At 44.0% G+C, this 24,762-nt stretch overlaps 1 protein-coding gene across 4 annotated transcripts in view; it reads right to left on the reverse strand.

Annotated features, from left to right (window-relative positions):
* The window catches only part of CHKA (choline kinase alpha), a 63,493-nt gene that overhangs the window by 6,156 nt on the left and 32,575 nt on the right, over positions 1-24,762 (reverse strand). For 2 of the 4 annotated variants that reach the window (XM_063093318.1, XM_063093320.1), the window contains exons 3-11: positions 22,263-22,316; positions 13,775-13,888; positions 10,109-10,242; positions 9,574-9,678; positions 8,464-8,522; positions 6,530-6,617; positions 5,898-6,006; positions 2,712-2,818; positions 525-606 (exon numbers count right to left, since the gene is read on the reverse strand). In XM_063093318.1, the coding sequence (XP_062949388.1) occupies positions 525-606; positions 2,712-2,818; positions 5,898-6,006; positions 6,530-6,617; positions 8,464-8,522; positions 9,574-9,678; positions 10,109-10,242; positions 13,775-13,888; positions 22,263-22,316 (852 nt within the window). Of the gene's footprint in view, positions 1-524; positions 607-2,711; positions 2,819-5,897; positions 6,007-6,529; positions 6,618-8,463; positions 8,523-9,573; positions 9,679-10,108; positions 10,243-13,774; positions 13,889-22,262; positions 22,317-23,352; positions 23,383-24,762 lie in introns of all 4 variants that reach the window. The other 2 variants (XM_063093321.1, XM_063093319.1) reach the window with 2 other exon arrangements.

Consider the following 24,762-nt stretch of genomic DNA (forward strand, 5'->3'; position numbering starts at 1 on the left):
CAGCTGAACTGAGTTACAAATATGCCTGCAAAAAACAGGTCTAATTCAGTTTCATCAGCTTCCAACTGGAAGTTGGGCACTACAGGCTGGAGAACAGAGTGGTAACAGATGAATAAAACCCTTCATACCACGGGTGGGCACCACCTGCACTCCTTCGCTTAGTGTCCCTCGTGTCAAAACAGACTGAAGTCAGAGGCTGGACCTCTAGTGTTGGTATTTCTACAACCCACATCCAGAACTGCAGGATTGCCTAGCACTTCTCCGAAGCAGGGAAGGCAGGGCCTGTGGGCCCTGGAAGTGAGGACAATCTCCAAAGCCAATCCTAGCATCAGTGAGAGTGGCTTAAAATGATGAAGCTTTCCAGGCTGAGCCACACTGTACTGATGACACCAGATCACCACATTCAGGTATTTGGGGGGAACAGGTAATACTCTTTAAGAAAAGGTCATTTGCTGCCAAGCACTCACACACACTGTAGCATTTTTTCCTGGGAGTAAAAGAAAAACATCACCCCTAAAACATACCATGTACCCAAATTCAATGGATGAAATCTTGGCCTGTACAATGGACCAAAGTCCCCAGAAGAAATGGGACGCAAGGGCAAACCTGTAATTACAAAAGTGAGAAACACACATGAAAGCTGTGGTACCAGTTATAGGACAGATGAAGTAATTTCATGCCAGACGGACATTTTAACTCATCTGGATGCAAACTTTGTCTGCCTTGGCAAATCCATGGGACTATATTCTATGACGACTGAGCACAGTGGGAATACCTCTCCATCCTCTACCCACTTCTGGCCAGTGACAGGTGGACTTGCAGGTGTGAACACACCCAATTGCCTGGCCATGGTACACACAATGACATTCACAGGATGCAGGTGAAAGCCTTGGTGGCCATGCTGGTAGAGAAAGAAATAATGTATATACAAAGAAAGAGACAATCTTTGCTGCAAGTATGAATGTACAGCATCAGCAACCAAATAGCAGGCCTCTGAATAACTTGCTGTCATTTCCAGGAGGGAGGATGAAGCTCTCACTCCCTGAGCAAGACACTTGTCCACAAATCCCACCCTCATCCCACCCCCCTCTTCTCACATACAAGTGAAAGAGCAGATGAGCCTGTGAGCCACGTCACCATCTCTAGGCTGTACCAAGCCTCTTTGTCACTATGAATCCAAGTTCCTCCTTGCAGTGGATTGAATTATGTCCCCCCAAAACTCACTGAAGCTTGAATTGTGTCCTCCAAGTTTTATGTATCAGAAACTTGGCCCCCACTGTGACTGTTAAGAGGGTAGGAAATCCTATTATGGTAATTAAAGGTGGAGCCATGAAGAGGTGATTAGATTGTAGGACCGTGCCATAGTGAATGGATTAACAATGGTGGTCAGGTGCATGGTTCTGAGGGCTTTAAAAGAAGAGAGAGGGGAGTCTCTCTCTCTCTCTCTCTCTCTCTCTCTCTCTCTGCTCCACCATTTCACAATGCAATACTCTGTCTTCACCAGCTATGTTCCCTGGACTTCGACATTTCTAGCCTCAGAAACTATAAGCAATACATTTCATTTAAAATTACCCTGTTCCAGGTATTTTGTTATAAGCAACAGAAACTGACACTCCTCAAACAATACCTTGGGGTCATTCACAGGAAGATAAGTTTCTAATTTATTTATTTATTTATTTATTTATTTTTTGGTCTTTTTCATGACCGGCACTCAGCCAGTGAGTGCACCGGCCATTCCCATATAGGATCCGAACCCGCAGCGGGAGCGTTGCCGCGCTCCCAGCGCCGCACTCTCCCAAGTGCGCCCACGGGCTCGGCCCGATAAGTTTCTAATTTAGAAACGCCTGCTTAATATCCTCACCAAACCCTACTGTTTCTCTTGTGGTCCCTGGCCCAGTAGAGTGCCTTGGTGCTCCCCTTTCTGTCTAGGTTCTCCTCCAACTCCATTTTTCTATTTCTACCCATTCAAGAAATAGAAAGGGAAGATTTATGCTGCCGGTGGAGCCAAAGAGGTAGGCTAGGTGGCAGCATGCTCAGTGAGGGTGAGGTGAAGACTTTGAAGGCCACAAAGAGATGCCTTGTGGTAACTGGGGTGGACAGAACATGGTGGGCCAAATGTACTTCAACAGCCATTTTACCGAATAATGTCATAGGAGACCCCAAAGAATAGGAATAACCCACAAGCCTCTTGACTGAAGGGATAAGCCTGAATAAACAGTGATGTAGATCTCTGTGGAATCTGGAAGTTTTGGGGCCCGGCTTTGACAGTTGTTGAGAAAACAGTTAAAAGCAAGACTTAGAATCAATGTACATGCATGTTAATCATTTTCTAGAAGAAATTGAAGAGTCACAACATATTAGGTGGGCCCACCACTCCGCAAGCATCAGTGACAAGAGTCTGCAGGTCCTTGGTGGCAGCAGCCTTGTAAAGCTGAGTCTTTCTGTCTGTGTTATAGTTCAGAACACCACCCACACATCCTGACCTTCTTGTACACGGGACCTGTTCTCCTTGCCTGCTGTATGCTGAAATTCGAAAAATCTGAACAGTCTCAGCCACAATGGAGAAACAGCAGATTCTATTTTTGACAGAGTATAAATCCTAGAGATTATAAAGGGGCTCCTAAAATACTCATAATTGCAAGTCAGCATCCCACACACAGCCTATGAAGGGTTATGAGCTATCTTTAGAAACCAAAGAAGAAAAACATTACCTATTGACTTCAAGCAACATTTCTTCTTTTATAACGGATTTTTCTTCACTACTAAGGCTTTCAAAGTCATTTTGGAATGCAGCCAAGTAACTGGAAATAAAATGGAGCTTAAAAAAAAGCAATTATGTTAGGATCAATGACAGTTAAAAATAGACAATGTCAATCAACAGCTGTCATGAAGCAGACCCATCTACAGTGACTCTTCCGATCATCTCAGAGAAAGCCTGGCAGGTCCTACCGTTGTTGCTATGCCCAGGTGCAGGTTCTGGAAGCTCACTTTCCCTAGCAGTAATTACCACTTAATGTTCTCCACTGCGGCCAGTTTAAGTAGTTCTATTGGATTTGATGCAGTGCTATAGGAAACTGCTACTCCTTCTAGAGAAAGTGTTTTTCTAAGCAAATCCCCACTTGTTTTTCACTGTCTGGTCTCAAAGCAGGGCATGCCTACACCAAACTTTTCCCCAAACTGGCTGGCACTCCATGCAAGGCTGCCACAAATATGCCAGGCACAAAGCTGTATGGTATTCTTGATGCTCATTGTAGGTGCTTCCTCAGAGAGGGAGCTGGACAGGACAATGTGAAGGTGCCTTCCAACGCTAAGCTGCCATGATTATTTACACACTTATGTTAATAAGTTGGCAAAGTTTAATTTTGGTTAGGAGAATAGTTTACCTAAGGTTCTACCAGGTTCCACCATTGGTCTACACATGAATTAGCAGATTCCTGTTCTTGAACATTTTACGCTATATCAAAAGGCAGCAGAACACAGGAAACTACCATTTTCTTTCTTTTATAAGAAAACAGCTCAGTTATTTCTCCTTATAAGAATCCTTTTTAACCAGTTACCTAGTTGGAATGGCAATAGTTCTTCCTTTACCACCTTTCCCAATATCTCCCATTTTCCTTCTCTAAAACTGACTTTCATGTGTTAAAGCACTTCCAACAACAGAAAGTATCATTCAAGGTCAAGCACTGTCCTAGGCAGGAGGTCCTGGAAGGGGCCTTACATTGTGAAGTAAACCTGGCATAGGAAAGATGACTGCTAATACCTTTTAAATTCTATATAACAGGCACTATTCTGGCATTCATATTTTGTTTATTAGCTCACTTAATTCTCATGACAACAATATAATGTTTGTAGATGAAGAAACAGGCACAGAAATATTCAGTAGGTTAGCAGTGGCAGGTCTGGGATTCAAATACAGGCAGACCAGTTTTTAAAACCCATTCTCAGAACCACCACACTAGATGCGTAAATTACTGGGAAACACTAAATGCCAAAATTAGCAAATGAAGAGATAAAAACTTGACCATATTAACACCTTAATGAAATGGAAGTCAATGACACTCCCTCCAAAAAAAAAAAAGTTCTAGGCCCAGACTTGTTTTATGGACAAGGTCTACCAAACTTTCAAAGATGTTCTCGTCTTATATGAATTTGTTCCAGAAAATAAGAAGGGAGCAAGTTGCCCAACTCATTTTAGAAGACTTATATAACAGAAAGGACATTGTTGGGTGGAAGGGGGAGACGGAGGAGGGAGGAAGGTTTCGGTGATGGGCCACAATAATCAACCACATTGTATATCGACAAAATAAAATTAAAAAAAAAAAAAAGAAGACTTGTATAATTTTGATTCCAAAAAGCAGACATGAATAATAATATAAAAAATGAACATTACAGGCCCGTTTCACATATGAGCATACATGTGAAACTCCTAAAATAAGATAATACCTAACTGGATCCAACAGAGCATTACAAAATAACACAATTCATTCAAATAGAGCTTATCTCAGAAATTCCAGGATGGCTTAACATTTAAAAATATTTCATTTGGGTACCCGGTTAGCTCAGTTGTTTTGAGCACAGCCTTAAAACACCAAGGTCAGAGGTTCGGATCCCCGTACTGGCTAGCCACCAAAAAAGAAAATTGTTTTCATTAATGGATCAAAGAAGAAAAAACATGAGATTACGTCAACAGTCGCAGAAAGATTATTTGATAAAGATCAACACCTATACATTACCTTTAAAACCTCTCAGAAAAAAGAACTAGAAGGGAACCTCCTTAAATTTACATTACTGCACAATTTTAGCTTTGCCTTTCACTATAATGAAATCTGCCCTCTTACCGAAAATCTCCCCTTGCTAGTCTGAGAGTGCTGGCCTCTAGCGCTACTCAGTTCTTACAGCAGTCTAATTTCTCTTCAGCATGGGCAATGATTCAAATACCTGAACACTGTTCCGCAGGCTGAACAGTCCCACTCTCTCCCTTCCTTCTTATGTAATCCTGGCCACTTTGCTTTGGACATATTCAAGTTCATCACAATCAGCCTTGAAATATGGCCAGAAGAGAGCAAATGCCGTTTCTGACTCCACAGCAAGACTACATTTGAACAGCTACCCTTGGAGTGTGGGCCACCTACTGGAGACACTTCATCACATGCCTGGCTCAGAGCGGGTGCTCAAGAAACCCCTGCTGAGTGAAATACAGAAGCAGCTAACTGCATTTGTCGTCCTTGGCTTCTGTGTGAAGTGCAGGGTTGACCACTACGTTAGGTAACCGGCTGCCCTTGCATGCTCAGAGAGGCTCAACTTCAGCATCACTACCTACTTATCCTCAACCCAAGACTTGCGCAGCAGGCTGAGGAATGGGAGAGAGGGGCCCAGAAGGAAATTCCCACGAGAAACGATTCTCCACACAATCACTGGCCTCCCATAATTCAGAACAGGAAAGGGAACTGTTAACACCAAAGGCATTTCCTCCAGCTACTAAATCGCGGTGCCCAAAAGATTACTTTTCTCTGCAGAGTGCAAAACGAACAAAAGGTGGTCAGTGATCCCCAAAGAGAAAGCCAGACAGCAGAACAGAGGTTGGGCTTTTGGGAAAACACTAGAAGGAACTACAAAGGAGGTTGTGCTCCTCAATAAATACAGGTATCTCTAGCGCAGAGCTTTTTTTTTTTTTTTGGCAGACATTTTTTTAAAAAATGGACTCAAACATCAAAGTTTGTATCCAAGTTTGACAGGGAAAAAAAAACAAAAACATTTTTTTAAAACATATGCTAAAGGGTATGTCTAGTCATTCCACAATTTACAAAGGAGACCTTTAAAAACAAAGATGTGATTCTAACTGTATAAAACTGACCTGTGTAATTTACCTGTAAAGTACATAGAAACTAGTCTCCTACCTGCTGTTTCCTGCTGGGATACTTCCGAACGTTCGCTTTGAAAAAAGGGTACTTTTCACAGTTGTAATCGTACATCCATTCACAGAAATGATTCCCAATGTCGAATCCCCTGAAATGAGAGATAAGACAGTGCATGGAATGAGGCAAGCCAGCATGTCTGGAGTCTCTGTCTATGCAGGGAAAGGTTATCTTGGGCGTGCCATCCCGGCCCACACTGGACTTCGTGAGTGGCTCTAGAGGACTGTTACCACTCTAACGACAGAGAGGCCAATGAAGTGGCTCTCAGAACCCCAGCTGCTGAAGCTCTAAAGGCACCACCTAAACCACTACTCTAAAATGACACATGTCCTGCAGTCAGTAGTTATGAAAGGAAATTGATCTCGGAAGCCAAAACACCTAATTCTGAAGCTTCACTACATTGCCACCCCCCTAGCATGGTCAGCTGAGAAGCAGATGGCGCTACTGCTTCATGCTCAGCCACCACAAGCTGCACACAAGAAGCCTCCACTTCCAGGTGAAGAAGCTTTCCATTTAGAATGGTGTCCAGACTTACTTTCTTCTATAATTGCTTCATAAACATATCGTAATTACAAACAATATCAAAATGAAAACAGTTGACTCTAAAATGGTACCTGTAATTATAACTGCTGTATTCAAAGTCAATGAGCATCAGTTTCTGTTTTTCAGAATTCTCTCGGCCTTCCAGCAATAAGATATTACCTGCAAAAAGGTTTGGATGACATGACTTAGGTTTCACAATAGAAGGCTCAAGTCCTTGGAGAGCTGAGCTGAGAGACTGGTTCTGACTCTCTCAGGGAATCCTAACTGAACGCATCTTTCAGACCCCAAGGACATCACCAGGCATGGACACAGTACTGCTGCCACGGGAGGCCTGGCCCTGGGCGGGGAGGCTCCTGATCCACTTGGGCATGAGAACACCCGGAACCCTGGGCTCATTGGAGAACAAAGGCCAGACTCTCACTCCGTTGTCTGGGGCAGCACTTCTTAAATGCTTCACATAGTAGCATGCTAGAGCTCAGGCAGGCCCAAACACCCCCACCCCATAGCCCTGGGACTTGGCTCCCCTCTGAGGCAGGCTGGCTGTGGCACACCAGCTGGGAAACTCCGTCACACACTGTCCTCAGTGAGGATGTCAGGGGCAAGCTCAGCTATCACAGGGGCCTCATGCTTTGTCCTCGCCTGCTTTTTTCCCCAAGGAGCATTTCCACAGGCAGCGTTCCCATGATGCTGCTTCCTTTCGTGCTGAATTCTGGGCCAGAGGTGGGTCAGCTGCCAGCCTGGTTCTTCAGGCAAATGTTCCTGAGATCTCTGCACTCTACAACATTCAGCACCTCAGGCACTAGGGGACAGGCACTGGTAGGCCAGCCTTTGCTAGTTTTTGAGCCACTCTCCCTCCCAGGTTTCTGGTGGGAACTACAATTTTTAGGCTTTTCAACATACTACTTCCACTCCAGGAGAAATTAAAAGGAGAATTGGAGGCAGATGCCCAAAGTAGCAGAACAAAATACATGTAACAACTCCACCTCCTGGATCCTTTCTACACTTTGCCATCATGGAGGCAGCTGGCCCCTTTCCAAGCCCCTCTCTCTGGTTGTGTCTGAGTTGTTCATTAGCCCTCACCCCGCCCCGGCCCCCAACAGCAGAAGGGTGTGGGTAACATAACGAAGCTATAGCCAAAATGTCTGCACCCTGCTTGACTTGAGATAGCTGGCAATGTCAGCTAAAGAGCAAAAGAGATTTTGGCTCAAAGTAATGGCTTATTGATGACAAGCCTTCATATTGGACCGTCCTCGAAATTAAAAACAAACTGCTGAGCCTGGCAAAGAAGGGCCTGAGTTTGAACCTCAGCCACCTGAGATTGGACAGGACATGGACAGCACAGCCAGCAAGAAAATGGGGGCCACTCAGTGAGATGGGACCTCTGAGGAAACTACTCAATTTGAAATCACATCAGGTGAGGTTTTGCAACAGCAGGGACATGCAGCATTGTAATCTTTTTAAATCAGAGAAACCTGAAGTTGTTAATAGCATTGCACACCGGTACTGAGAAAGAAGGTGGCCTGATCCACTGCACTGAGCTGAGCCGTGTGGAAGGAAGGGCCGAGCACAGACTGGGGAGGCGCTCTTGTTCTTGTACTGCCTTTCCAGACTAAAAAAGCCACATACGTTCACCATAAAGGGTGAAAAAATAATACGTGACTTAGAAAGTCTAAGTCCTTTATCTTAACTCCTAAGTTTATTAAATATTCTTCGAGATTTGTTCTATGTAATAAATATTCTTTTTACAGAAATGGAATAATACCCTACGTGTTTTTCTAAAGCCGCTTGTTTCTCTTAATATATCCTAGAGATTTTTCTATTGGTATGTAAACAACTTTATTTCATTCTTTTTAATAGTTACACAATCCTTCACTGTCTGGCTGTATCATAATTTAATGTACCTAATACTCTCTTGATGGCCACCTGGCATTTATCACACACACTGGAGGTAATCTTCTAAGTATACACACAAACCCCACCTTTAGCAAAACATAGCGGTTCTTACCTTCTTGACAGTCATTATGACAAAATACAACTGGAGATGGAGTAGATTCAAGCAATGATCTGCAAAAGGAAGGTTTTCCTATTACCTATCAAACTTTTAAGTCAGGTACAAACAGTCCTACTTTCTCAGCATGGCCAGCTCAGTTTCATGCTCCAAAGTAACACATGGTCTCTATGTGACATTTTTCATGTGAATTCTAAAAACCATGTCATTTTGTGCTGACAACTCTACTGCAGCTCACGCCAGAAATCCACACAAGACCCCTCAGTACTTCAAGCTCTTTGCTGCTTGCTGCAGGGCCTTTGCACATGCTGTTCCTCTCCTGAAGCCACCTCCCCCCACCCCACCCCACTCCAGCTAGTCCTCCTCTTTGCACTGGTCTTGATTTGCACAGTCCATCCTCAGAGAGCCCTTCTCTGACCACTGACCCAGAGCAGATCCCTCTATGTTGGTCTCTTTTGGTCTCTGTTTCCTTCACAGCACTTATCGTACCTTGGCATTATTTAATTTGTTTACTTGTTTTTTTGTTCTCCTAATAAAACAGAAGCTCTTTGAAAAATGCCTTGGTCACCATTTCCTCAGCACCAATCATAATGCCTGGCACAGCAGACACTCAAATATCTGGGTAAATGTAGTTGTAAATACTTGTCAGGGTAGGTATGTGAGAATCCTGCACCCAGCCTCATGCTGAGGACACCACAGTGGCCTCAACTCAGAAATCAGTAATTGAGAGTCTTACTCTGCTTCCCCTCAAATCTGAGATTTAACTGTTTCCCTCATCCACTTACCCTCCCCTACCTGCCCTCACATCAGAAAAAATCTGCCCGAGATACTCCATTGCCCTAGTTATCAAACCACTCCTCTGAAATGTTCCTTCCTCCATGAAAACTTGCTGGACTGACTAGAGGCAAAGTGAGAACATTCAGAGAAAACTGTAATTCCAGATGACAAAACTCATCTGTTTAAATTCACCCTACAAAACCATTGCAAAATGCCAGATTTAAGACAAGCTAAATCCATGTTTATTGAAAACAGTTTTAGTGGACTAAGAATATTTAAATGTCTGGGCAGATGTACTTACTAAATCAGGAAAAAGAAGCAAATACTCACCTCAGGTTTTCCAGTTCCAAAGGCAGATTGTAACTGAGGAATTTGTGGAGCTGTTTAACTCTGGATTCCCCAGTAAATTTAATTCTCAGCACCTGATTTAAATATCTGTTATTTTAATAAAAAAAAAAAAAAAAGGGAGGGAGACAAAGGATCTCTGCTCAGTCACCAAGGCTTTTTCTTGGGGCTTTAGCTGAACTTCAGCATCCAGCACAGTCACAGCAGCTGTGGGGGCCGCTCTGGCTCCCATGACCAAGGGGAACAGCAGCAGGCTTGGGGAATCACAGCATTTGAGAAAGTTCATTTTCTGCCCATCCACCCGTTCAAGAGCATTTCTGGAAACAAGTCTTTCTTGGTTCAGGATTGATTTCTATGCACAAGAAAGACTTATTCAAGAGGCAAATACCACCACCTGACAGTCTGCACACTGGTGAAACCAGAGGAAGACCTGTGACCACCTCGGGAAACCAGGGCTCACTTTTGATCCTTTTGGGAGCCACCAATGTAAAACTCAGGACCAAGAGATTTGACCACTTACTTTTCCATTGTTCCAAAAAGCCATTTTGGTTCCTTGTTGAATGGCATTTTCATACCATGAAATGTGGCCATTTTCTCAGCTATTTCTGCAGAAATATCTGGCAAACTTAATTCTTCAGTGTCTAATCGCCGACTCTGAAATATAAAAGGGAATCAAAAACTGACATTCATCCAGGTAACTTAAAACTGTGAGATTACACAATCTTAAGAACTAGAAGCCAGTTTTTGTAGAGCATTTAAGTCTCACCCAATGCAAAAAATTCCCTTAAGAATGGACAATGTGCCCCCACAGATAGTGACCCAGCAATTGTTTATGGCACTTCTACAATGAGGAGCAGGCTACCACAAGGGTTTCATTTTGAACCCTTTTTAATTGTGAGAAAGTCCTTCCTCAAATTTTACTACTTTCCTATCATCTATGGTGCTACCCTCTAAAACCACAGAGTAAGTCTATCTACTCTGCCCAATGCTAAAAGTCCACATCTTCAGCAGTTTATCATACAACCCAGCTCCTAGGCCCTGCATCAGCTGGACATTCTCCTCTGAAGTACTGCAGGTAAGATGAGGTGTTCAGAACAGGTTTTGACCAGGAGACAGCTGTGAGTTCAAGAGGAGCCATTTCCAACTGCCCCAGGTGGTGTCCTTGGTGCCTGGCCCACAACTGGCTCTCTCAGGGCAGAGCTGAACAAGGAAAGAGAGTCAAGGAGGACTTACTCCCAGCCTCTGGACACTGCCCTCCCCTGCTATAGCCTGAGGCTACGCTAGTTTTAGTTGCCCTTTCACAGCCGGTCCCAGGAGCTCAGACCAACAAAGACCATTCCAGCCTCTTCATGTGAACTGCTCCTCTGCAGAAACCGAAGAGATATTCCTCTGAAAATGCAAAGTAGTCTAGCACCAGGGTTAAGAGTGAGTGTCCCCAAGTTAGAGAAACAAACCCCAGTTCAAATTCTGGCTTTAACACTCATTTCAAAGGTACATGACCAAAGGGAAGTTACTTAATACCTCTGTGCCTCATTTTCCTGTTTCTATAAAAATGGGAATGACAGGCCGGCCCGTGGCTCACTCGGTAGAGTGCGGTGCTGATAACACCAAGGCCACGGGTTCGGATCCTATATAGGGATGGCCGGTTTGCTCACTGGCTGAGCGTGGTGCTGACAACACCAAGCCAAGGGTTGAGATCCCCTTACCGGTCATCTTTAATAAATAAATAAATAAATAAAATGGGAATGACAATGTTAAGTCCCGCCCAGAGGTGCGTGCTGCAGGAGCTTGAAGAGATAATGAGTGGGAGCCCTCTGGAACAGCACCTAACCAACCCAAGGCATGTCTCCACAAATGGCAGGTGCTATAGAATCAGAGGTGAGAGCTCACTAAAGCATCAGGCTCAATCTTCTGCTCAACTTTGGAATCCTCTCCACAACATTCTCAATAAACTCTCATGCTAGGATAAGGACAGGGAACTCAGTTGCTACTGGCAGGACACTTAGGACTTCTCACGGCAGCTCACTCAGCTTTCAAAAATGTCAGTAATGCGTCTGGCCATGCCGTGCAGAAAATTTAAGCTACCGTGCTCAAAGGTGAACAAATCTCAGGTATTCCAAGTTCCTTCTACAGCACAGAGAAAGAGAAACAGAGACTATATTCTAAGATGTCATTACTCTCACATGCCCTTTGAAAGATGGCTACAGGGGCCAGGTGAGAAGAAATTCATCTCATTCCATGCACCAGTCAAGAGTAAACCTAGAAATCACATATGGTATTAGACTGAACCAAATGAAACTGCCATTTTGTAGGTCAAAAACAGTTGAGGATTGGCAGTTTCATATGGTTCAACCTAGTATTTCAATAGAATTTTTAAAAAATGTTGGGCTGGCCCCATGGCTCACTCGGGAGAGTGCAGCACTGGTAGCACCGAGGCCGCAGGTTCGGATCCTATATAGGGATGGCCAGTGCGCTCACTGGCTGAGCGTGGTATGGATGACACCAAGCCAAGGGTTGCGATCCCCTTAACAGTCAAAAAAAAAGAATTTTAAAAAAATCTTCACTATGCAGTAAACAATATACACAAAAGAGCACAGAACAAAATCAGTTCCACAGATGTTACAACCTATGTTTCCTAAAGGATGCCCACAGCCCCCTGCCAAGATATCATCATTATTCTGAATTGTGTTAAAATTCCCTTACCTTTTCTACAAAGAGAACTTTTACCAATGTGCATGTGTTCTTAAACAACCTTTAAATTTGTTTTTATTGGGCTTTATAAAAATGGTATGATACTATTTGTAGTCTTCTACAATTTGGTTTTATCACTCCATACTATGTTTTTAAGATTCATCCATATTGCCACTTATAAACCTAAGAAGTGTTTTATATTTGCAAAATTCTTTTAAGTACTTTAAATTTCATTTGATTCTCACACCTAACAGATGTTCTGTCTTACTGGGGAAGTTACAAAGAAAAGCACAACCAGGTGCCAGGGAGCAGACTAAAGGTAAAATCTGGCACAGTGGAGGTACTATCCATTCATCTAAACACATGCTCAGGGATGGCAGCTAGCACGGATGGTGCCATTGTGCCACCTAGAAGAGAGGAGCCCTTCTGGGGAGACAGATCCCAAGATGGCTCCCTGTTTTGGGGCTGTGGGGGCTCCAGCCCCCAGCTAGATGTATATTGAGCCCTGGCAAGCAGAGCACCCCTCAGCCAGGTGTTCTGTGCTAGGCCCTGTCTGCACCACTGTACAAGGTGGCCCTGCACACATCGAGGCCTCTTGTAGGCAAAACACCCCATGCGGCAGGGCAGGAAAAGATGGCCACTCATGATCCTCGTCCTCAAGGAGCTTACACTCAATTAAGACAGGGAATCTTATCAAATCTCCAAACCCGACAGGGAGGGGGATGCAGACCAACAAGGGCCAGCACTGCCAACCAAACTAGTTTGGAAGGCCGACAGCCAGCCTTTACCTCTCATGGTCACTGAGAAATCAAGAACTCTCGAGGCACAAAGCATCATGCAGGGCATGGTATGTATGTATAGAGTGGGGCAGGGGCTATATTTCAAATATGCACACAGAACGCTAAGGCACAGCACACAGGTAAATGCTACAGCCACATTAAAAATGCCTCAGGACAACAAGAAAGGGAAAATAATCCTGTCTGCCTGGAAACAAAGAATTTGAGCCAAGCATAGGAATTCTGACAGGCAGATGGGTGTAAGGAAGACGGGGGAGGGAAGTGGGAAAGCATAAACAAACTAAGGGAGAATAATGGGAGACAAGGGAAAAGAATAGTGATGGCCAGCAGGGCCATGGCCAGAGATGTGGCAGGGTGTGGTCAGGGTCAAGGTGTTCAAACAATGAGTTCTACGAAGGGCCCAGAAGTTGAGAGGAATAAGGTAAAGGGGGAAAGTTTCAGGGTAAGCAGCCTTAGGGGATGATGGAATGGTATGTTTCACATATATTTTTCATTGAGATAAATACGTCTTTGTAGGAAAGAAAGAGGTTCTGATATAAATTCAAAAGAAATTTTACTTTTTATTTCTGGTACAGTTTAATACCATAGGTCATATTTAATATTTCAAACCACAGCATTTAAGGTTGTTGTAGCAATGAGACAATCCAACTTCTCTGTCTGTGGCACATTTCAAATGACCATTTATGAACAAATCTTACCGGGATGAACTGCTCCAGTCGGCCTTGGGGAAAGATGCCATAGAGTTTTGGCCCAAGTGACCTCTCTGCGAGAATGGCAAACATAACACTCTCCAGAACCATGGCCTCGGCCCCCTAAAACAGACAGCAACAAGTCAGGTGTTTGTTGAGTGTCAGGCAGCACAGGTGATTTCCCGTGAGCGATCTCCTCTAATCCTCACAACCATTCTCTGATGTGGGTACTGTCACCTTCACCCCCAACTTAAATAAGAAGAAACAGAGTTTCCAAAGTCACAGATTGTGTAATATGTAAGATCTATGTTTGCAAGTATTTCAATATACTGATGAGATTTTAAATTCAAGTTTAATTTAGGTCACTAGTTCCAAAAATAGAACAATATCCCTTAGTGCTTTTTTTGTTTCTATTTATTTTAAACTCTGTGTATGTCTAACCCTTGGCTTCTCATCAAAGGCCACAAACCATCCACTCTGGCGAGGGCTGATGTGCTTTTCGGTTGAGTGTGCCTTGTGAAAGCAAAGGGCCTTCTGCCTACAAAACTGGTCTGCTGATCCAGTAAGTGTAAGAGTTACTGATTTAGGCCCGAGGTCTATGGTTTTTTGGTCCAAAGTGCACCCTAGCATGGGATGTTCCAGGTTTTTTCCAAGCTCTTATACCTAACCTTTCCCTCTGTAGTTTATAATGTTTGCCTTCTTGCCAAAATCTCTATGACGCTTGCATGTTCTATCTTCAGTCCTAATAACTACTATGGGATCTGTAATCATTCTGCCTATAAAATCCATCCTTTGGTCTCAATTCAAATTCATTCCTTAGTCTGTTTCCCTTAAACAGCAAATTACTTAAGAGTTTCCATTTGTTGGGGTGAAGGAGTGGAAAGGAGTCCTTCTCAACCAGAAGGTACACCCAAATCTCTTAAAGAGCTTTCACAGTTAGAGATTCCTAGGTCCTAACCCGAGTTTGTAAGCCAATGTGTCTAAGGCGAGGTGCCAGCAGGTGTGTTCTGAAAAAGCTTTCAGATGATTCTTGCTCACCCCTTGTGAAAAAATGTGCTGTGGGGGAATGTGATCCAAGAGAAACGGTGTTTAAAACACTCACATTACAAAAAACAAACAGAAACTAAGAGGACAAACTCACTATGCAATGACATAATACTAAATCTAGTAAGAAGAAAACAAATGAGAATAAAGAAAAACTACTTCCAAAGCATATTGAAGTATAAAGTAGTTCAGTTAACTTTTACATTTTGTGGGGGCAAATGGATTTGCCAGTGATCCCCCACAATTATAGTGTAACCATCACTTGTATTATCCCCACAATTATGGTCTAACCACCACCTTGTGAGGACCAATCTTTATTTGCTAATCTGCAGTTCTGGGCATATGACAATACAGATATAGCGTTGATCTGCCATGTTAGTGGATTTTAAAGCAGGATTTGAAATCAGGCAGATTTTATTTTTTAAACCCTTAGAGAATGACAATAAATACCTCATATCTCTATTTAATTGGAAAAATGTTTTCACTCATTTGATTCTTAGAGTAACCTGTCCAGGAGACCCCATTTTACCTCAAGCCCAGCATCACAGAAACTCTCCAGGGGAGCTTACCCAAAGGCTTACAAAGCGTCCTCAAAGTCTCTACTTCAAGATACGCTTCCCATCTCCCCCAAGCACATGTCTGGGTGCTCCGCAGACCAGAGTGCCTCCCACCCTGCACAATGTGCAGAAGGAACAGAGGCTGGCATAGCAGGACAGGCAGTGCTGGGCTTGGAGCCCAGGCCAGGTAATCTGTTATTTGCAGCTCTTCACAGCCCTCTGCCATCTGTACAATCTCCCACAAAATTCCAACTCACTACTTACTCGCTTCCAATGAGTATTTCTTTTGTTTGGGTATCCAGAATTTTATAAGAATTAAAATTTGTTTTTCAACTTTCCAACTTTCAACATTTCAACATGACTAAGCTGAAAAGCATTAGGGTTGGCACTTATATCCTATCCTAAATATCCTCAAGTTTGAAATTTCAAATTTTATAAACAGATTTAAACCCTACTTTATTACTTCACTAAGTTCAGCATTTTGCATATCATGTCCACTCAGAAAAAGGGATTCTTGGAGTTGAATTTCCATGTGGCGCTGTCAAGGTACTTAGATTGAATACACTATCCAGAATCCACTCCAGAGCTGAGTCAACCCAGTCCCAGAAACCAGTGCAAAGAAGATGGAAAGAAACTTAAGAACTTTCCAATTCTCTTTAGCATTGTTCTGAACACTGCAAACAAAAAAACCATTGTTTTTATATAAGATTGCAGTTCAATATTTATTCACAGTAGGAAGGGGGGATGGTGTGTGGAGGGTAAAATTTAGAGGGAAGAATGGTAGGTAATCTCAGGATGAGTACATCAAGTATTGGTATTCTTTTTGTAGTCACTAGGTCTCCAAATCCCTTCCCGCCTGCTACTTAAAGAAAGTGAGCACAGTAAAGAGTGGGCTGGACAGAAATGGCTTGGTCTGCCTCGCCACACCATGCCCTGGTTCAGCTCTATGCCATCGAACCACAACGTGCACATTCCCAGGAAAAGTGGTACTACTTTTTCAGAAGAGAAGATCAATACCTCAACTTGAAACTATTTACTCTGACTTCAGAAATAAAGGTTTATTCATATATTCACCCAAAAAACACTTACTGAATGTCTGCTATATACCTGGCACTGTGCTAAGCTGCAGGGACACAACTAAGAACATGGCACTTGCATTCTAGCAAAAGAGAAACATAGTGAGTGAGCACAGTTGCCGACTGGCGACACGACCCTGGAGGGCCATGGGGGACGTGACACAGTGTGACGGGGCGGCTATCTCTAAGGAGGCAACACTGACCTGAGGCTGAGGGGTGAGAAGGAACCTTAAACAACCCCACAGGAGCACAGAGGCCCTGACATGGGAGTAAGTTCGGGCACTGAAGGCACAGGGAAGGACCAGCACAGCTGGAAGAGGGCAGTCAGGGAAAGCAGCACATGGCCGCAGCTGGAAAGGCGGGCGAGGGGGGCAAGTGGGCTGTGGCTCATGGAGGGTCTGGGCCAAGGGTACAAACTGAGAAGTCTTCAACTATCAATGTTTAAAGCTTATGAATTAGGACAGAAGAGGAGCCAGCACAGGGCCTGAGAACTCCCGACTTTTAGAGCAATGGTTCCAACTGACTGTTACCACACTGAGAAAGGCATTTTTACACAGCAACCTAACACACACATACACACACACACACACACCCAGAGCAAACGTTATACAAAGCAATACTTACCCTCACAACTGGGTAACACTTTCTAATATTTTCTAGTCTATTTCATTTTTTTAAAAAAGCAACAAAGGGCCGGCCCATGGCTCACTCAGGAGAGTGCAGTGCTGATAACACCAAGGCCACGGGTTCGGATCCCATATAGGGATGGCCGGTTAGCTCAATGGGTAAGTGTAGTGCTGACAACATCAAGTCAAGGGTTAAGATCCCCCCTTACCGGTCATCTTTAAAAAAAAAACAACAAAAAACAAAAATGCTAACGTCTCATACCCTATTAGAGGTTTACAATCCACCATTTGAAGAACTGATGTAAGTGTGGGCAGCAGGAAGAAGAACCAGGAGACAAGGTGAGGTTAAGGGGCCAAACGTCATGTGGGAGAGTGGCATTCTGTGTCAGATGCTGCTGAGGGTCAAATAGGAGAAGAGGAAGAAAGTGGCCTCTGGATTTGCAACATGAAAGTCGTTGGTGGCAAAAACAAGAACAGTTTCCAAGGAAACAGGGTCAGATTGGAACAGATGAAGAGTGAGTAGAAGAGGGGGAGGGAAGTGGATAGGCAATGGAAGCAAGGTGTTTAAATGAGTTTTCAATTTCTCTGTAACATTTCATTTATTTAAAAAAAATTAAAATCCAGTAATAAGAACGTTATGAACCTCTTGAGAAGACACAACAGTGTTTCTGTGGTATTCTAGCCAAAAATGAATAACCTCATTCCAACCAAGAGAAAACATGAGACAAACCAAAACTGAGGGACAGTCTCCAAAATAACTGATTGGTACTCTCCACAAGTATCCAGATTGTAAATAACAAAAGAAAGAACTGTTACAGGTTGAAAAGACTAAGGAGAAACAGCCAAATGCAATGTTGGGATCCTGGCTAAATCCCGGGATAGAACAAAAGAAAACATTAGTGGAAAAACTTCTGAAATTCAAGTAAGGTCTGTAGTTTAGGTATCACTATTGTACCAATGTTAATGTCCTGGTTTTGATCATTGCACTGTGGTTATGTAAGACGGCAACATTAAAGAAGCTGGGTAAGGGATGTATTATTTTTACTATTTTTTCTGTAAGTCTAAAATTATTTTAAATAAAAAGCTAAAAATAAATAAATTCATATAAAAAAGACTGAAATCAAGCAATATAACAAAATGAGCTGCCAATTCTGCATGGTGGGAATAAATGTGCTTATTACGCAATTTGTACTATCCCATAATCCCAAAACTTTTCTCCAAAAAAAGGAAATTGGGACGTGAGAAAGTAGACATGGTAGATACTGTCTCAAGAAATCTTGCTAGGAGGCCGGCCCGTGGCTCACTCGGTAGAGTGCGGTGCTGATAACACCAAGGCCACGGGTTCGGATCCTATATAGGGATGGCCGGTTTGCTCACTGGCTGAGCAGGGTGCTGACAACACCAAGCCAAGGGTTGAGATTCCCTTACCGGTCATCTTTTTAAAAAAAAAAAAAAAAAGAAAGAAATCTTGCTAGGAAAGGGAGTACAGACAGGGTGGGGCCACAGAGAGCATTTGTGGGCTGAGGAGAAGCGGCTGGGCAAGTAGGGCAGGAGGAAGGTGAGAGGGGGAAGGGACAGGTCAGCAGTCAGGCCTGGGAGAAGGCAGAGAAGAGCTGAGTGGGGTGCAGAGGCTTACAGTGGGCAGCCGAGAGCAGGAGGATAAGCAGCCATCCAAGAATGAGGTTACACTGCCCGCCTAGGGTGAGGACGGCGGGGGGGGGGGAGGGGGGGGGCGGGTTGAAGAGAAACAAGAAGGCCTGAAACAGCCTCTCCGGTCAGGAAAGCAAACCCACAGGAGAAACTCAGCAGGCTCCCAGGCAGTGGCAAGCACCCACCCGATGCTTAGCGCCATAACCGTGACACAAAACCAGCCCTCCCAATTGTGCAGTGCTTCTCTAACAACATTTAGCGGCGTGGGTCAGCACAGAGAAGGCAAGTAGGTGGCTGGCTCTGCGGGCAGTAGGGCTTACAAGGGCACCAGACAGAAGGAGAGTGGTGACAGGGAGCTGGGAGAGGGAGGAGGGAAGGCTCATAAGGCAGTGTGGAGGGCTGATGGAGGGTGAGCAGGCAACAGGGTCTGGACTGGCAGTTTCCATGGTGGTCACAGAGCCACAGCTGTGGGCCACCCACCAAAGTGAGCCGGGAGGTCAGCAGGTGGCAGGCTGTTGAAACTGGCATGTCAGAGGGGTAGAGTTTCTAGTGATTAGGTCTAGGGCACATGCATGGGAGGAGAAATGGAAGGAAAAGGTCATTAGGGGATGAGGAGGTCAAAAAGCAGAGGCCAGAGAATAATGGCAGGAACCAGAATGGACTCAAAGACCGAGCTGCATACTGAAGTCTTCACAGAGTGAAGGTGAGTACCAGGGCAGCCAAGAGATGACAGCTATCAGGAGCGTGGAGGACGGTAGAGCCACAAGGTATGGGGTTTCTACAGAGGGAAAATGGTTGGCAGCAGGAACAGGAAGTAGTAAGAGGACATCAACCCCACCAGCGGCCCTGAGACACTTTGGAGGCAATAAGAAAACATCCTCCTCTGGAGAGGGCTGCAAGGGAGGGGTCCTCTGGGCAGCAAGGCTCCAGGAAGGCCAGTCAGTGGAGGAAAGGTTCAGAAGTATGAGAGCTACAGACAAGACTGCGATTCAAAGAAGCTCAAAGATGACGACCAAACCAACTCCTCCACTCTGACAACCAACTGCCCCTCTCTTTACCCAAAAAGATTATATGCAAAATCAGACCCCTACAGTTTTCTGGTAGGCCCTGAGGAGGAAGGGGAGGTGTAGCCATGTCTGATGGTCACTTGAGGTTAGGGCATCTGGGATGGATGGGAGGAGTGGACAGGAAGTGTGTGTACCAGCAGGCAAGGGCAGACACACCTGAGATGTCAGCTGGCCCCACTGCAAGCAGCCTTCCATAGGTCTTTACTATGCCCTGCTGTGCCAGGTGCAGTGGTGGCAGCGACATGGCAAGAAGCAGGAAGTGCATGCTCTGAGTGCAGAAGCTCATGAGGGCAGCCAGTCAGTCATGTAAACCTGCACATTTACAGCCACAGGAAGTGCAAGGAGAGGCACACGGTGCTGTGAAAGCAGGAAATGGAGGGGCAAACCTCGTGTGGAGAGCCAGGAAGGGACTCCCTGTGGGAGAAGTCTTTGAGCTGACCCTCACATGAGCAGAAGTGGGGGGTGGGAAATGGCTAAAGGCATGGAGCCAGCCAGAAGGAAAAGCATCTGCAAAGGCCCTGTGGCAGGCAGAAAACCTCAGGGGTTAGGCCAGACAGCTGAAGTGCAGGGAATGAGGGGGAATGTTGTGAGCTGTGACGCTGGAAAGATCAGCAAGGGTCAGGCCATGAGGACCTGGTAGGATAAAGCCCTCTTAACTTGGCCTGAGGCAGAATGAGTAAGCAGGGAAGATTTTAAGGAATGGGCTGCTATGATCAGATCAGCAATTCAAAAGGATGACTGTGGCGATGATAAAGAGAATAGTTTGTGGGAAACAAGAGAAGAAGTGAGAGACCAGCTAGGACACAGTGACAGCTTGGACTAGGAAGGTGGGGGAACAGTGGGAGAAGCAGACAGAGCCAAGGCATAGTTTAAAGGAAGCAATCAACTTAACTCACGGTTTGGATATGGGGCTGAGGGAGAAGAGAGCATCAGAAATGACTCCCTGCTTTCTGGCCTACACAACCAGCTGAGGGGACGAGAAAGAGAATACCAGAAATGGCCAGATTTTGACTTTGCTGTTGGGGAAGGGGAAGAGATCATGTGTTCAGTCTGGGACAGGGCAAGTTTGAGTGGCCTGTGAAATATCCAAGGAGAGATTACTAGTGATGGTGTGAGCTCCAAGTGGGGGTCTGGGCTGCAGGAAGGAAGTTGTAACCCTTCGACTTAAGAATCAGGTGACCTAGGGAGAGACGACAACATGAGAAGAGGGCCAGGGCCAAACTGTGGGGAGTTCTACCACCAGACAGCAGGAGGATGAGACTAGAACGAAGACTAAGAAGAAGTGGAAGAATGCAAGAGATGTGTACTCTGTGTGTCTGTGTTGTGGATGCCTACAGGGAGGAAACATTTCAAAACGGGCAGGGGTCATGTCAAATGCTGCTGGGATATCAGTATAAAATGAAAACCGAAAATGTCCTTTGGATTTAGCATCATAGAGGTCCTGGTGATCCAACATTTTCAGCTACAGAATGTACTGCAGGTCTAAACTCAAAGAGCTCAGAATGGTTGAAAACAGAATGCCAATCACTTCCCAACCAACAACTGCCTCAGTCCTTGTCACCCCAGAGAGCACAAGTTCTAGATCCTCTTGACCAGGGTCCCCAGAGCAGGAAGCATTAAAACAAGCCGCTGAAATGTGAGAAAAAATATCAGCCCTCTTATTCCTTTCTAATTTCTATTTCTTGATTATTTTAATAATCAGTACACAATTGGTAACATCAGTATGTTGATGTGCACGTGTATCCATGTCTTAGGTGTACATTGTGCATGCCAGTGTGTGCGCAAATGCACGTATGCACACACATGCACACACACACAACCCCTACCCCTTATCAGTAAGCCTGCACATACTGGGAGAGAGCACTCAAAGGGTACTCGCCCCAAGGCTGGAAACTTCCTGCACCAGCTTCCCACTTCTGAGACTCCACATGTCAGTACTCTCGGCTCAAGCTCTTCTGCTTACATGCATTTCCAAGAGTGGAGTCACTTAACTAAGTCTCTTGGTCTAGGAAGAAACCTTTCTAACCTGGGTATCAGGCATAGGAAAAAACACTGCTGCTTCCCCAGGGGAAGAGAGTGGCCACTAAACAACTGGCCAGTGACCCACTTCCTGATAAGAAGCCTAAGAACGGCCAAAAGAAGGTGAGAGAGATACTACAGCAGCAGAAGCCAGGTGCCTCCATGTCAGAATATCACACACAAATGCTACCCAAACCTCCATCTCTTGGCACCCCAAATGCTGTTCAGATTGCCACAAAGACACCAAACTTCCACCATGTATACTCTCAGGGGAATCCGGAATACCCACTGTTCATTCAGTCTTAACGAGGCGGCTCTGGATACGCCAAGAGCCTTTTCTCTAAGAAAGATCAGGATTTTCCAAGGGCAGATAACAAGGCACCAAACCGCACAGCAGTCGAAGTTGGCCAACACCAGTTTACATGTCACACAGATGCAGAAGGGACTGAATTACTTACTTGAAATTCATTTTCTTTCTGAGCTTGTTCGGATCCCTCTTTATTACAGGACCTCTACGAATGAAAAAAAGCAAACACTTCCGGTGAGATGGGGAACACTAAGCAGACACTAACTTTGCAACCACCAGAACATCAGGGTTCATAAAACATTACAGATCTTTAATGAGAGTTTCTCAGCCCACCGATGTGATCGGCAGTAGTCTAAATGCACCAGCAGCCTCCAACATTAGTACCAATGCCTTAGCAAATGCTTCCATTGCTTTACAAGATAAGGGATGTGCCGTTGAGACCAAAGAGCTGCACGTCTCACAGCCATTCCCATGTACCTTTCACAATTTCATTGTTAGAGGAAAGTCAACTGAGTGCACTCTTCCAACCGAGCCTTCTAAAGACAAGCGGTCAAGCGGAGTCTCTCACCCCTTTAGCTATATGGTTCTTTCAAGTCAACCTGCAAGAACAGGGAGTGTCAACACACCTGTGGACAGCCGTGGTCAGCAAAGAACACGGACAAAGAAAGCACTGTGCAGGCAGGAACTCTGGCACAGAATCTGCACAGATGCACCCTGCCAACTTGCCACTTTCACAGACTAAACCCTTCTGGTTCAGCCAGTCACCAGCTCAATCTGAGTTGTTCCTCCACCAAGAGGATTGTGTGAATTTAATAAAGTCCTGAAAATTATTTTAAATATTAATATATTAAGGGGTACTTTTACAATACTTTCCTCAATGAAATTGCAAATTATTGGCAACCAGGATTTTAGCAATAACAACATACTAGATCATTAACTACCGTAAGCAACTCTTAAGCTACAGTCTTTCTTCATGGCACAGATCACATATTTTAAAAGCAACCCCCACCCCAAGTGCTTTAAAAATCTTCACACTATCTTTAATAAGGGAATGGGGAAAAGTAAAGTCAGAAACTTGGGTGTCATGTCAAAATTTTATACTCAAATATGGCCTCTAAAAATATGTTATTTGTTACAATTAAACTAAGTCTGCTTAAGCCAGACACAAAAGGAATCCTAAAAAGGAAACCTCTTAAAAATTTTAAGGTAACAGATTCTTGAACATCCCATGAAAAACATACCTTTCCATTCCACAGCTTTATCAAAAATACCTGTACCAAGGGTGAAAAGTATGGACAGGAAAAAAAACGCCACGTTAAGCAACACCAGCTACTCTAGCACCATTCAAAAAAGTAATGATTTAAAGCAACCTCTCTCATCCATCACACACTGAAATAACATTCCACAGATATTGTAATGTGTGTTTTGTATAAACAATACATGTTCTATCTTACTCAATATAAAAGTAAACAAAATAAATATCCACGTTTATAAAACTATCTGCAAAAGGCTCTTAATGCTTGCACTTATAAATATTCAATAATATCTTTAACATACAATTAAGCACATTTGGTACAAAGTACAGAAAAGTACAAATGGAGATATATGATATTTTCATTTGTGTAATCTGCATTTCTCTGATGAAAAGATGTTACAGGTTAAATCCCGTTACAATGAAAGCTATAAAAATCAAAATACTACAAAAATACTTTTAGACCTTTGCTGCTGGTTTGATGTATGATGTGATAAACCCTAGGGAGTAATAACGAGGTGTTACGAAAGCTTTACTCCTTCCTTAACTCCAAAATAATCTCATGACTGCATCATTACTTTAGGCTCCTACTTTAGTTGTCTGCTTTCCAAATGGTCTCTAAGCTCCTAATGAACAGAAACTCCATCCTTTGTTAGTCTTCCCCCAAAGCACCAAACAAATCCTCGTGCTTACTACACGCTTTGGACTGATGAGTAAACAAACACTCTAGCACTGTGAAGCACAAGGCAAACAGGCCCAAGGACAACCAAGGGCGATGGAGCCAACTGGCCAAGGCAAACTCACATCCATGGTCCTGGTAATGGCAAAACTGGCTGCAGTGTTAATTAGGTCACTGAATGGGGCCGAAATGCCCCTTAAAAATTAGTCATTGTGCTTTTTTCCAAGAAAAGATAAGAACAAAGTTCTACAATTTGATATATTACATAGTAATATTTTGTCGGAAAAGTTTTAAGACAAATAACCCTGTAATGGTCAGCTGCCAAAAAAAAAAAGACGAGGAATTTGGATATCCTAGTGAAAGTTGTTGTAACGGGATTTGACCTGTACAAAATTCTAAATGACTATGGTTATTCCTATGCTGTTATTACTCTAACTGTATCTTCTCAGGGAGATACAGTTAATGGGTTATTTAGCCAATAGAAGTCCCTTTCCCTTGTCTAATGGTGCTCTCAAAAGCAAGTTGCTTCATTCAGTTACAAATTGGCTTAGCTCCCAAGGCCAATCCTTTTCAAAATATTAGCACCATAAATGAAAGTAAATTCCATTAATAGTTTCCTCACCCCTTCCAACCCCCCCCCAATGAACACATTATTTATACCATAAGAGCACCATCATGAAGGCAAGATGGACTTCTGCAATATCCAACCCTCTGTTCTGT

The sequence above is a fragment of the Cynocephalus volans genome, chromosome 4 (genome assembly GCF_027409185.1).
Source record: "Cynocephalus volans isolate mCynVol1 chromosome 4, mCynVol1.pri, whole genome shotgun sequence".
Taxonomy (NCBI): Eukaryota; Metazoa; Chordata; class Mammalia; order Dermoptera; family Cynocephalidae; genus Cynocephalus; species Cynocephalus volans.